Raw genomic sequence first — 15,120 nt, 5'->3', positions numbered from 1 at the left:
GTATTTTATTGTTCTCTCCCAAACTTCCAAAAAAGCAGTCTCCATCTACAGAAGCAAAGACCAAAGAAGAGAGTGGTGATTCCCAGATGACAACAGCCAGTAAGAAGAGACTGAGTATGTGAAAAGAGTCAACAAAGAGAAGATGTAAAAAGCCAGGGTGCAAGAGAGTATCGAGAGGCTTTGGGGAGGGTGGGAAGAGAGGCCTAGAGAGAAGAAAAGGAAGGCAGCTGGACATACAACTGTACCAAGAAGAGCAAGATGCATTTTGCGTAGGTCTGTCCAATGCTCTAGAGATAATCAGAGGAAAGAAGTAAGTTTGCCACATGCTATGAGAAACACTAATGTGCTGCTATTCATCAAAACAGGTATAAAAGGAAATTAGCATCTACTCAAGACGAGCGATTAAATCATTACATTGTTCAAAATTGCGCTGCATAACAACAACAACAAAATTAATGTTTCAGTCAGACATCTGAAGACCACCATGCAAGCACTAATACAAAAGCAAGTAACTATCCAAACGAACCTAGACAGGCATTTGCTATACAGTGGATCCATACTGCATAACTACAGACACAAACTAAGTTTAATAAACACTAACCTTGAACAGCCAACAGCCTAGAAAGTTTCACTTCTAGGATGTTTTTCTTGAGTCCATTCTCAAAATTTACCATTATGATTAACTATGTCTACTATACTGCTAAAACTGTCAAGTTGCATTTGAAAAAAAAAAAAACCTGGGTAAGATTTGACTAAATGTGATCAAATTACTGACTCTGAAGAAGCAGGGCATCTGCTAGAAAAGCAATATGATAATAGTCAATATCAAAAACATATGCAGACAAACTGAAAAACCGAGCAGAAGACTAGCACATAAGCTAACGTAGCGCTAGGAAAGGTCTCACTTTGGTGACATGCAGAGATTACTGTATTTCTCTTACTGAACAGTAATGCCTAGGTAGCTGCCATAACAATTGCCAAATGGAAGAATTACAGCATTCACGTTTACACACAATTATTTAATTACAGCAAGAAACTGAGACAAATATTCAACCAACGTGATTTCTTTTCGGTAGTTATGTTTACTTTACAAGATATAAGAAAGGCTTTGTGAAAACAGAAGAAGGAACCTGTATAAACGTATCCTCATCGTCTCCATACAGGTTCCAGGCCGAAGCCAAACTGAAGACATCTCAAAACTGCTCTCAACTGCAACCATTTTTTAATAAGAAAAACTGAGATCACCCCAAGAGTGACACTCATAGCAAAGTTTAAAACTAGTGTGTGCTAGTGAAATCTTGCATTAAAGTAATTCTCTTCACAAAACTTACAATATAAAGTGGAATATCAAATAAAACCACTGTTTAAAAGCATATTTTCTGGTCTACAAGCCTTGCATTGAGCTTGCTCGAATGAAAAGTCAACAAGCAAAGTTTACAAACTTCGCAGTTACAAACAGTTTTAGTGGTAATGACTAAGTTAATACAAATATACATTGGTTGCATAATGTTATACCTAGAACTTAAGCCTCTCCAAGTCATTGGTTTCAGTGAAAGGCCTTTATCCACATGGTACAGGCTATTTATCTGGCTCAGCTCCAGCTTCTGAGATCAAAAGATTTTTTTTTTTTTTAAAGTTTTGTTTCTAAGCTTTTTTTTTTTAAGCTTTGTTTCTGACCTAATTTTAAACAAATTTCTAGGTCCAATGATACAAGACTCAGGAGTTTTCTTACAGTTCTTTTAAAGACAGTGGCAACTGTTCTGATGAGTATGCTACTACTTTGCCAGCAAAATACATTTCTTAAAGAAAACAAACAAAAATCCCTGAAAGCACCTTAACAAGCTACCTTCACTTTTCCCACTTAGCAAAAGGGAAGCTGAGGTACAAGGAGCTTGTCCAGGATCCAATCTCTGTGTGCTATCCTGTTTGCCACAGTGCCGCCTCCACTGAATTATTGTTAAGATTTCAACATGCAATTTAAATATATAGCTATTGAAAAATATTTCACCAGTAGGTATATAGGAAAGTAACTTACCACAGGGCTAATATCAAATCACAGCAGTGGTAAATGAAGTCCACTGTCATCATCATTCTACTGAGTAAGTACGAAAACTTTCAGAATCACTAACTAAAGGCATACACTCCTACACATTGGGTATTACTGCATCTGCTGACTTCCTCCTAAATCTACTTTGTTAATAGCATTAACTTAGTATAACGTAAGACCTGGCAGCCACTGGCCCAGTTTGTAAAAATATTTCTTTTAGCCTTTTGCAGAGAAAGCCTGAAACTCAGTTTATTTGTCATTCTCAGCATAATGAATTACATCTGCAGATAAAAAAAAAGGATTATGCATTTTTCCAAAGCATTATGTAAAAGTCTGTGCTTGTTGACACAGAAAACTGATGGTTGCCCTTCTTAATTACTGAATATTCCAGACTTTGTATCTTCAAATTTTCCTCACTATATTCCATCTCTGCTCCCCAATTTGCTGTTGATCATACAAAATCCCACTAATCTCAGCAATAATCCAAGTAAACTCAGAAATTGCCTACAGCCAAGCAAACTGCAGGTCTCTGGAAATGAGTCAAAATATGGAATATTAGAGGAATTTCAAAATGAACTGTGTTTTAATAAAAACATCGATAGCAGTGCCAAATGCTGTACTACACTCACTCCATGTCAGACCAGGTAGTTTTTGGGTTGTGAGCCAAACAAGAAATGAAACCAACTACATACAATATGTTGTTAGAAATACACAGACCGTAAAATTACTTGCTTTTCCTATTGTAACTACAGTATTCTCAGTAATTATATGTAATTACATGTACTAGATTGTAAAAATTACTTGTTGGTTTGTTGTGGGTTTTGGTTTGTTTTTCCCCTCTCATTTTTGAGGTACTTTTCAACGCTGCATTGGAAGGCCAACCAGCTGGTTTGGAAGTTGTGATATTGTAGGAGAATGAATTTAAGTGACCATCTCTTAGTTTTGCTTACATACCTTAAGTGTTGGATCCAAAATAAATGAGTAAGAATGAAAATCAGACATGAGAGTGGACAACAGCAACATACCTTTTCTTACAAGTTGCTGAAGTTTTAGGCAAATAAATTGTTTACCAGCAGAAGCTTCAAAATTATTTTGAATTAACATATGCTTTTGTCCAGTCTGATGAGGAAAATGTATCATAGACAGACTTGCTTTTACATCTGTAACAAAACATACCTGTCCCAGTCAAAAGTCCAGCACTCTTCTTTCGTGCATAAGCGCGTAAGTGGTTGGACAGGCTAACAGCACTTGTAAACGTCGTATTGCAATGCACACACGTTCTAAGCTTCACAGGCATACCTATCATTCAAAAGAAAACTATAATCCAGTTCTCTCTTCAAAAAATGAAATTCTCAAAGCGTTGTAAAAAGTTTTCTGCAATAAAGATGGTTTAAAATATATTCACTGCATTGACGCAATTGTTTAGTATATTAGAAGGATCCAAGTTAACCGTTATTAGTTTTCCATGTAGTGCTTTAAGCCAAACCATGTTATTTGAAAAAGAACAGAAAGGAGGCAACGTGAGCCCATTAGGCTACTCTGCATTTAATACCTACTATCAAGTTCCTACAGATCTCCACATTATGAAGCTCTAATCGCAAAATACAATCCTGCAATTTGAACAGCACAATTCTGTTGAGAAATTTCAGAGCTTGCAACATTTCCAATGAAGAGGATTTTAAAAGTCTAGTTGACAAAGCGGTAATTAAAAGTGTTTTACCCATAAGACTGAAGAGCTCGATACTAAATTAGGCTGCTGTTGAAGGCTCGGAGAAAAAGGTGGTAAAACACACCACTGAACAGCTGTTAGACAAAACATTTTGTTCAGTGCATTTTCTGTTCATTACTTTAGATGCGCAATAGATAATGAAAGTTAATGATTTGAAGTTTTTTGCTAAAATCTTTGTGCTAAATAAATGATCAACAAAGCAACATGCTATTTATCACAGGAAAACAGTGAAACAAAACTGAACTCCTCACTTACCAAAGAAACCATTATAACTTATCCCCTGCTCAACTTCACCATAAAGTTTCTCCCTTCACTTTACCAAAGATATATTGTTTCGGTCAACTAATAGTTCAAGTTCTCTACTAATAAATTCTTAGAAGAATAAATATAAAAGCTAAAACTACTCAGCTGGAAAGCCTCTGTTTGCAGGAAAGAAAGAATCCTATTCTCCAGCAGCCCACAGAAGACATGCTGTTTTTTCAGGCAAGTTACAGAAGAAGAACACCTGGTTGGTAAAAACCTTTTTAGAAACTAAAACCAGAATTAGAAATATTTGCCTTTTTAGGAAAACCAGAAGAATTTCAACTGGATGTTAAATATTTTCTTATTAACTCAACTGGCACAGTGCGTTAGTTGTCAAATTCTGTTACCTCAGCCACAGATAATTATAGGGCTCCATTCGTAACTGTTAGTACTATGCAAGCATATGTTTATTTTTACCTGGTTGTTCATCACAACCAAACAGGTGCTACCTAGTATTCAGCAGTAAATATTAAACAGAAAGCAATACACAGTGTCAGGTTTGGCAAGCTATTCCTTTAGCGTTGTTTTTCAAATCATTAAGCCTGTCAAAGATACACTTCCTTTATTAAGCAATCTCCTGTCTTAAAGGACAACCACAGACGTCCAGAAGACATTAAATGTAATTCTGTTCCACCTCTACTATGTCATTTTAGAAAGCCACCTTTGTTAAGAAATTGATTGCCACACTTTTGTAGTCCCCTAAAAGAACGTCTGAGCACATCGGATTGTTGTTGTTATTTGTTTAAAGGAAGACAAGAATATAGGTGAAAAAGTACTAGGCACTGCCAATTTTACTAACCTGCAAAGAAAACCAACAGAACCAAAAAAAGTCAGGGGTATAAAAATAAGATGCTGTTCCTCAATCTAAAGAACCCTGCAGCATTATAAGGTGGTGTCCAAACAAGAAACAGGTAAATGCAAGCTCTACATACACATTAAAAAGGATGTTGTAAGAATTCCCCAAGACTAGAAATAACTCTTCTGTGACAAGTAGGTTAAAAACATCACTCTAAAAACCTGCTCTATTAGTATACAGAGTATCTAGGAAGTTGATTATAGAATTGTTTCATTAGCACAATTCTCAGTGGAGGGGCTGTATCGGTCAGGGGCTGTGCCTTAGAAACCTGCTGGCTACAACTGTATTCCAACAAAGCTTGAACCAGCACAGGTCTTCACTCAGGATAGACAGGCCCTAAGCAAGCATCAGTTTCTCACAGCAGCCACAATTTTGAAACAAACAAGAATTCATCTATGTTGTAAGAGTATGTTTGCCTAAAACCATCAAAGTTAGTTGACAGTGATTCACCAATTTAGAATATTATGCATTTATAATGGTATCAACAGTTCCGTTAGTTTGAGCAAATGCTGCTTTGCACAAACCTCAAAGATTTAAATGAAGTAGTTCCCAAACCAGCTGTTTTAATGCCCAGAAACAGGGTTACAAGCCCAAACATTTCAGAACTGTTTGTCTACCAAATATGCATGGACACTTCAACTTGTTATTGCAGGATGTGTTGTCTTCCTTACTGAAGCTCACTTTGTGTCCGCTTTGAATTTTTATGCCCAGCCATATGCAGAACAGGAACTATGTTCCATGCAAAAACCCCTCAGTGCTGCTGAGGGGTTTTTTCACTTTAGGAAAAACATGTCAGAAAAATTTGCTGTGCTACCTCTCGCAGTCAGTGTCCTCTGGAAATGAAACAAGAATTAAATGAACAGAATCCCAAATAAAATACTCTGCACTTGTACATTTTCTATGAATTAAAGGATTCTTTGGACATGTTGTCAAGACAGCTAGAAACATCTTCTTACCTGACTGCATAGTCAAGTCCATTTTTTGTGGCTGATACATCAATGGACTGTCTTCATTTAATGGAAGAACACATTTCTGAACAAACCTCTTTCTTGCAGTTTGATTATGAATCTTTTGAGGAGAAATATCAGGATTCCTTTCTTCTCCTAACCTCTTATTTTTCAGGAGTTCTATCAGTGTAAGTGACTGATTTTTTCTCTCGTCATGTAGTACTGCTTTTGTTTCATCACATTCATTTAGGAAACTCAGCCCTTCTTCCTCCGATGCAGACACAGATGTATCTTCAGTCTTTAGGCCATTATGGTATGCTTCAAGAGGTATAACATTCTGAGATAAAAAGTCATCATTTGATGCAAATTTCTGAGCAACAAACGGTCTGGGAATAATGCGGCGGCTGTTCAAAGCCTTTAGGATTTTTTCATACTTCTCTTCATTTTGCATCATCTCATTCAGAACACAGATCGGAGACTTGTGTGCGTCCCACTTGGTTTTGCCAAGCCTCTTCAGGTGTCCTCGCACATGATTAGACAATCCAATTTTAGTATCGAACCAGCCTCCACAGAGCTGACACGTATGCTCAGAGGAAGTTTCAGATTTCTCAATCGCTACAAAGAAAATAGTTTTCATGGTTTTTGACAATTACATACAGTTAAACATTACAATAGCAAATCACAAGGACAAGAGAGGCTTTACAACAAGGTAAAGCAAGTCTTGTTTAGTGCTCAATAAATCCCTTTGTCCCCTTTACTTCATACCCAAATTAAAAAACAAAACCAAAAAACCAACTTACCTTTTCTAACACGTTTAACAGGAGTTCCTGTTCCAGTTCTTTTAAAATGTTGCATTTTGTCACTTGTTGCTATCTGTTCTGGTGAAACAACATGACGGGCTTCATAGCTTAGTCCAGCTCTGTGAAGATGTCCTCTGACATGATTGGACAATCCAACACCTGTTTCAAAGGTTGCTGGACAGTATGGGCAGGACTTCTTTTCAAGCGACAAATCAGTCCAGTGGAAAACTGAGTTATGCTTTGGCAATGCTGATCCTACATTTTCTAAATTCTGAGGATCATGCAAATCATGCAGGAAGTTACTACCCTCAGCATCTTCATAATACTCAAAATAAAAGCCATCATTCTGCTCGTAACTAAGTGAAGATTTATCACCAGCTTCATGATCTTCCATTTTACCTTTGAATATGGGGAATAGGTTTACATGCTCCTGATTAATATCACTGTAAGATTCATCCTCCACAGACTGTGTAGTGTAATCACATAGTTCAACATTATCCCATGAACTTTCATCCTCCGTTTCATAGCTGTCTTTTTTTTCAGCAGAGTTAAGTTTCTGTAAAACAACAACAGTCATTTTATGCAGAAAATCTGGATAGCAATCCAAATCATCTCCTGTAACAGAGCCTTCCCTCTTGGATTCTTTAACCACTCTTTTTACAGCTACATGCCTACGATCTTTACAGCCTTCTGCCCTTTTGCAATCAAGATTATTTGAATCCATGACAAAACAATTATTACGGGGACTACTTGATGAAGAAAATAAATGTAAAGAACTGACAGAGTTGGACTCTTCCTTTTTTAAATGCAAAGGATAAGAGTCACTAGATTTTTTAATCATCCTGTAGTTTTCATATTTGTGTCTATATAAATAATTACTGCTTGTTTTGACACTAGCTTTCTGCTTTGCTGCTTGATGAAAACATTTAGGTTTCTGGTCAATGCTATTTCTAATCAAAACAGTCTTGTTTGTAGAATTTAGATTGCACACACTTACAGATGACTGTGAAATGCTTTTCCGAGCCTTCTGTATCCTGTAGGGTCTCTTGTGAAGTTTTGCGAAGTTACTGGACTGTGAAGTAGAGCCAAATGATCTTTTTACATCCTGTTTTAAAACAGAGTTCTTTGGAAAAGTGGAAGATTGTTTGATCAACTGTTTCGTCCTGCTACCAAAATCTAAAGATTCTTCTATTATGGTGCCTTTTCTTTTTTCTAGTCTAAGATGGCTACCAAAGGGATCAATGCATGATGCTGGGTGCAAATATTCCACGTGTTTTTTTAAAATGCTTCTAGCTGAAGTAGTAAATGGACACATCTTACACATATATGTCGATGACTTTTTTGAGGATCCTAAATACGGATCTTTCAAGGATGCCTTTTTCTGTGTTTTCCTCTGGGACATGTCGCTACCGATAATTGAACATTTGACTACTGCTCCATGAGCGATCCCTCGATGGCATTCCAGTTCATTTTCTGTCACAGCCATGAAGTTGCATTCCTCACAGCAATAATATCTTTTATCTTTTTCATGGGTCTTTGCATGCTGCACAAACGTTTTGGGACAATTGGTACCAAATACACACTGTGGGCACTGTAAGCGTGCACTCCTACCCTCATCCTGAAGTTCTTTCAGCTCACGGATTTCTTCCATCAGTTTCTGCCTTCTTTCCTGGTGAATTATCATATGTTTAAGAAGTGAATTACGATCTCGAAATGTCCTTCCACATTCCCTACATGCATAGGGCCTGGGGACATTGAGATGTCGGAAATGACTGTTCCCATCTAAATGGTACATCATATGCCTATGCAGATGTTTCTTCTCCCTAAAATTCACATTGCACTTTGTACATGGATAAAATGATGGTTCATCAGTACTGAAAGTAGATGGCGATTCAGAATCATTCTGTTCACATTTATTTTTTAAAGTATTGGAAAGAAAAGTGCTAGTGTGAACAGGAGAAGTATCTTCTGCACAGTTACTAGTGGGACTATAAATGAGCTGCTGGATAGCATCAACAGCTTCCAGCTCTTCATCTGTGGATTCAGGCTTTACTTTACTCAATGAGTATTTTTGTGGTTCTACTATTTGTAGCTCCTCATTCTGCTCTAAGAAGTCAACATTTAATAGTTTTGATTTACTGGGAATACAACTGGTATCACCAAAACAGTCTTCAGTATAGCGTGTTATTTTACTAACATCCATTTTCCTTTTTCGCTTTTTCTCTAAGCCTACTTTACAGTGAATGGGAGACTTCTCTATTGTTTCTTCATTTGTCATAAGAAACTGTATAAACTCTTTTTGTGGATCCCAGCTGGGATCACATCCCGATCTAAAACCACCTGTACCTGAGGAAATGCCTGTTAATGTATCGACACAATCATCTTTTACTAGTAAATTTTTATCATCCTCACAAACTTCTACTTGGCCTACTAAAGTGCTATCTACACTATTTCCTACTGATTTCTGTGAATCACAACCAATTGAAGCAGAGGTAGGTAGATTTTTAATGGAATGAGTCAGGTTCTTAGCGTGTGCTACATCAGGTAACAAAAATAAAACTTGGTGCTGATTTGATTTCTGCGTTGTACTCTTTGCAGGCAGCTGAAGATCATGAACCACTGTCAAAGTTGAGCAGGAATCTGTGTGATGAGCTACAGGCTGTCCAGTGGTTAATGAAACACTGCCTTTATTCATAATGGAAGTCTTAGTTGAGGTGGAGTGTGAAACTGGTCCATTAACAGCAGTTCCTCTAGACAAGATAAAGTTTTCGCTAGAAACAGTAGGAGCACCAGTGTGTATAAATAGCGAAGTCTGGCCTCCACTTAAGGCTTTTTCAGATCTGTCCCTTGATAGCTCCTCAGGCAGAGTCAATGTATTGTTCTTCTGAAATGACGTGTCGCTCTCTTGTGGTTTAGGAATGCCACCTTCTTCCTCAGATATGAAGTTATCATCACACAGGATTTCTTCTTCTTCTTTAGCACCAGTGACTTCAGTATTTATCTCTAAATCATCCATATTGCTGGTCTGTCCATTCAGTACATTTATACTAAAAAACAAAGAAGAAAAGAATCAGGCAATCACAGAAATAAATAATGGCAAATGTAATTTACAGTTTTCTTCAGGATCACCCTTCTTCACATTGTAATCTAAAAACATGTTTTGAACTTGTTAATTTTTTTTATTTAGTATATTCAAGACATGTTTAAAATTAATCAATGAAGCAATTAAAAAAAATTATACTTTTTTGCTATGCAATATTACTAACCATACAGCAAACTAGCCACTGCCCAGTATCCCAGTTCAAAAAAGCCTGAACACCTACCTACAAGCAAAATGGGGGAAATTAGATTGTCAAAACCTATGCAAATACATTCTGCGTGTATATTAACATAAACACAGAGTTCATCTTTAGTTGTTTTCCAGAAGTAAAACAAGTTAGGAGTAAAGGCCACCCAGACATCTGCTAGTCATTTTAGTGATTTTTTTTAAAAAAAAAACAAAAACAAAACATACTTCCCTTTAGCAGCTAGGAAACTAAAATAATCTTTATGTATCTCAAGGTATCACTTTTTTCAAAGTGCTCGTATACAACTGACCTGATGCTACACAGAAGCCTACAGAAGTGTTTACTTTGGTATTAAAGGAGAAAACACAATTAAGCTGATTTTGAACATCTGATTACTGATAGAGACATAGCAAAGGATCAAGCTCACTGAAGAAATTAAATGTCTCCCCATTCCCTTCTTACAAAAGGACTCTCCTTGCTTTAAAATAAATAAATCAGATTCTACTTATGTTATAAGGCCTTTTAAAATGATAAGCAAATAAAATAGCATCTTCTCAAAGATGAAAAAAAAACCACAATTAGAAAGAAACATTTAATTAGGATTTACCTACCAGAGAAAATCACCATGTTGAATCCAGAGCATGACAATAATAGTATCTACTAGTACAGAGAACTACTACATAGTAATTCCCTCTGGGAGGCCTTGTGTACATAAATATGTCTTTCTACAAGTGACTTTCATTCATACACAAAATCGTCTACCCAATGCTTAGTGAGCACAAAGGAGTTGCCTACACATGAAAATCAGTGTGTAATAAACAGCATAGTGAACTTAAGTCTACCCTGGCATTTACCCCTTATATAGGTCCTCAGAACACAGTAAGCATAAGGCATTAAAACACCCATCTAGATGCCGGAAACATTTATCTATATTTTACAGAAATCACATATTTTACCCTTAAAGGATGCTATTTGCTTTGATCTTTTGGGGGATTTGAGTCCTGCCATCACATACTTAGTTTCAGTTACTAATTAACATTTTGAATAGAGCTCAATTAAAAGGAGTCATTACCTAGACTCTTTGAATTAAGATGTTATAACTCACAACTAATATCCATGGCTCCCTGCAATGGTCCTTCATCGAAATCAAGGAAGACCACGCTTGACATCCTTTTTTCCTAAGGAGAGAAAACATCCTGGTTAAACGACATCACTTTCATCTTTATACGTCACACTCTAAAATGAGTCCAGCATTTCTATTAGTTTTTCAATTCAACATTATGATAGCTATCCACACAATTCAAAGCTAGCTACGGCCTCATGGAAATTCTCTGTTATTGTGCTTGTTTTCTTTCAAATCAGCAAAAGGACAAAACAAATACTTGAACCTCCTTTAAGTTTGTGAAGAACAAACCTTAATGTAATACGACTTATTTACTATTTGGAAGATAAAAGATATTTGGAGTAGAAATATAATGAAAAAAATTTTGCCATTAAAAAAGTGTTTCCTTTGCTACTCAATCATTGAACTAGCCAATTTAGAAATACAGCAACACTCTGTCAGGCACATAATAAATGCTTGAAGTGTATGAAATATTCTATTGTATTATTTATCTATAACATACCTTTATGCAAGTGTTCTACTAGACACCCCAGTTTCTCATCTTCCCATTTCTTAGATTTTTGCATTTCTTCGCTGTTGTGAGATGGGTAATTTTCCACCACAATAAAGACTTCCAATAAGATCACATTCAAAGCTATCACCCTAAAATGGTGATAATGCACCACCCAGCAGGAGTCTTTACATCACATACACAAGTTAGAAACGGGCAGTGCAAACATGCACTAAGAATCAGTAATGCAAAAGTCAATTAAAAGAAGTGAAACCTCCAAGGATGCACAACAGCTCCAACAATTTTACAACTGAATAGGGTAACCTTCATATAGCATCAGGCAGCAGAGTATAAAAAAGTTCACAAAAAGTTTAGAAGAAATTTAGTAAGCCAATTCTACATGAAAGATGTGCGTTTTCCTCATTTTATTACTGCAGAGGTAGACAAATGTATGCTCAGTCAATTTGAGAGCCTACATTAGCTTTTCTCAACAGGAAGCAACGTTGCTAACGAAGTGGTAAATTCAGTGTTAATGAGTGGCTTCACTGTTACCACCTCTGAGGTAAAACCTTCCATGTTCCAAGTTCCACCCATCTGTTCTGGTGTGAGGGGCTCAGAGGAAGAACAGACGCTTCCCATTTAAAGCAACTTCATCGGTACCCCCCAAACAGCAGGGAGGCAAACTGAGAATATCGTGTCTGCTTGGAGATTGCAATCCTCATTATCAGAATGGCTCCTGAAAACTTTTCACAGGTTTACGTGATGAAGACAAAACCATGTGGCTCTACATACAAAACCATACTGACACTAAATCTTAGTGTTAAAGCTTAAGCTAAAAAGGTGGCTAGGGCACCACACGATCACCTTTAAACTGAGACTCTCTTCAGAGTTATCATGAGCAATATCTAAAACATTACGCTGTGCAATCTTGTAAGAGACTCCTTTCAATATTGTGTATTTATGGAGATTGTGAACTATTCCATATGGATCTGATTAGAAGTCTTCTATGGTAATACAGCTGTCCCTACAGATTTCAGTCTTTGAATCAAGGCTGAAATGCCTACTGTATCAATAATATTGCTGTTACATTTCAATAATTTTCTGCTAATTATCACATTTTCCCCAGCTATCAGGGTGGTACAATTCACTATTTTACATGCAGGACAACAAACAAGAAAGTTAACAGTTTTAACAGCGTGGTATTAAAGAAAACATGTATCTTTTTAAATCACAGGAATTGAGAGTCTTGTGATGACACTGAGCCAAGATGCAATACTTCATTTACATTACCTACTCCATGTGTAGAAATTTATGCAGAAACAATGATAGGTGTAACTAGACACATGCAAGAAAACATTCCACATAATGCCATCGTTTTTGGGGAAATGTTATCATCTAACTTGTACCATTCAGGAAGCGCAACACCCAAACTGAAACACTACCTCATCTGAACACTCTGGGTAAAAAAAAAGAAAAATCAATCATTGTAACAACTAAGATGTAACCAAGGTTTTGCAATATTCTTTGCATATTTCCATCACAATTTTGAAGTTATCTTCTCTATACCGTATCAGAAATACACTAAGTAAGGACTAATAATTTGTGTATTTGAAAAATTAAACACTGAGGTCAAACTTTAAATTTGCTGCCAGTAGTGCTTGTTATATCCTCTACCAAGGCAAGCACTATACAGTTGAAGTAATTTTTATTTAAGCACATAGTGCAATATACCTAGGAGATAGGTAAGTGTAAAAATGGCAATGCTCAAAAAGCCTACACAAGCGTACACAATCCCAGGCTCATACCTTTGAAACACACTTTATCTAAAAGGCTAGACCAAATTCAATTCAATTATTTCCATTAAGCCTAGAATGACTGTAGTGCAGTTAACAGTGTTATTCCTGGTTTACATGATACACTATTTATTATATAAAATTATTTCATATTCAAAAGTAGAAAACAACCAATTACTTAGCCAACTAAGCCACATTCCACCCCTGTTTAATTAAGTACTTTAAATTTACATAATATTTCATAGTTTTTCTTCATAAAATATCAGTTTTTAAAATCATAATGAGTTCTGCAGATATGGCTGCCTGTGGCCAGACAGTCTACGCATTAACAAAGTATAAGGTCAGATCTATCTTCAAACTGACAGATCATAATGTCAATGCCTTAAGCTAATCTTATTGTCTCAAAAATCTTGAACATCAGTATTTTTGCAAACTATCAGCACTTGCTATAACACCCTTACTACACTACATCTTGAGGTTACTACAGAAGAAATGAGGTGATAATTGCATATTAACATAATTATTCGGTAATCCCTCTGAGCAAGCTTCCTAGGTCACTCAGTAATTCAGATTAGATGCAACCTTCCTGTCATCAGATCTATGCTGTCCACTTTCTGTTCATTAATAATTCCTTTTGATAGGAATGTACTTAATTTCATTGTTCTATGTACATTTTTAATTGTATTTATTACCAGTAGGTTTACGACATTTCCAAGTTCTTATTTCATAATGACAACCTTCGCTATGTAATAGGGTCACACACCACATTAAGAGAGTATTGCCTTCATGCAATGCTAGTTATTAAAGCTTACACTCCAGTGCTAAGTGTACTACGCTGTTGCCTACTAGCAGTTGTAGTTAGAGATTTGTCAGTTTCTGTTACAAAACCCACGTTATTTTACAAGGATTTACAATAAATTTGAAAGCACATTGGAGCTGAAAAATTAAAATGGAAGAATCTGGTTGAGTTTGTGAAAAGCATGAAGTGCTTTTATGTGTTCTGATATCAAGTTTAATGAGAAATTCGTAAATATAAGCCAATGAGCTAAAAGCACAGAGCAACTATTAAGTGGCACAAAAACATAGAAGCCATCTCCTAAGTGGATTGAATTTAATCAGCCTAGTTAAAGTAACTGACGAAATACAGTCTTTCAGCAGTGCTGTAATGAAGGCAAAAATATACTTGTCCTGTGCTAAGTAACTCCTCAGAAGTCAACTTCTTTAAGCAGATACATGAATAACCAGGACACTCAAGGAATTATTCAAATATTCAAGAGATAGGAAAGGTGCTTCAGGTTTGCACTGTTCACATTTAGATTTTTCTTCAAGACTTTGTTATGTAAACAGAGAAAACTAACAAAACCTATCATTTTATCCACAAGCATTCCTGTAATAAAGCTTTCTCAAATGACAGATTATATTAAAGATGATGGAACCAGTGTCACACGTTTTTAGGTGTCATGGTTTAACCCCAGCTGGCAACTAAGCACCACATAGACACTCGCTCACTCCCCCCAGTGGGATGGGGAGAGAATCTGAAGGGTAAAAGTGAGAAAACTCGTGGGTTGAGATAAAGACAGTTTAATAGGGAAAGCAAAGCCACACACGCAAGCAAAGCAAAACAAGGAATTCATTCACCACTTCCCATCGGCAGGCAGGTGTTCAGCCATCTCCAGGAAAGCAGGGCTCCATCACGCCTAATGGTGACTTGGGAAGACAAACACCATCACTCTGAACGTCCCCCC

General features: G+C 36.5%; 1 protein-coding gene across 3 annotated transcripts in view; it reads right to left on the bottom strand.

Annotated features, from left to right (window-relative positions):
* The window catches only part of ZNF644 (zinc finger protein 644), a 32,108-nt gene that overhangs the window by 6,434 nt on the left and 10,554 nt on the right, over positions 1-15,120 (bottom strand). The window contains exons 2-6 of one of the 3 annotated variants that reach the window (XM_019470716.1): positions 11,042-11,147; positions 7,680-9,729; positions 6,683-7,238; positions 5,892-6,497; positions 3,224-3,346 (exon numbers count right to left, since the gene is read on the bottom strand). In XM_019470716.1, the coding sequence (XP_019326261.1) occupies positions 3,224-3,346; positions 5,892-6,497; positions 6,683-7,238; positions 7,680-9,698 (3,304 nt within the window). In that variant the 5' untranslated portion in view covers positions 9,699-9,729; positions 11,042-11,147. Of the gene's footprint in view, positions 1-3,223; positions 3,347-5,891; positions 6,498-6,682; positions 9,730-11,041; positions 11,148-15,120 lie in introns of all 3 variants that reach the window. The other 2 variants (XM_009273860.1, XM_009273852.1) reach the window with 2 other exon arrangements.

The sequence above is a fragment of the Aptenodytes forsteri genome, unplaced genomic scaffold (genome assembly GCF_000699145.1).
Source record: "Aptenodytes forsteri isolate BGI_AS27 unplaced genomic scaffold, ASM69914v1 Scaffold59, whole genome shotgun sequence".
Lineage (NCBI taxonomy): Eukaryota > Metazoa > Chordata > Aves > Sphenisciformes > Spheniscidae > Aptenodytes > Aptenodytes forsteri.
The sequence above is the reverse complement of the archived record's forward strand: the minus strand, read 5'-3'. Positions and strand labels throughout refer to the sequence as shown.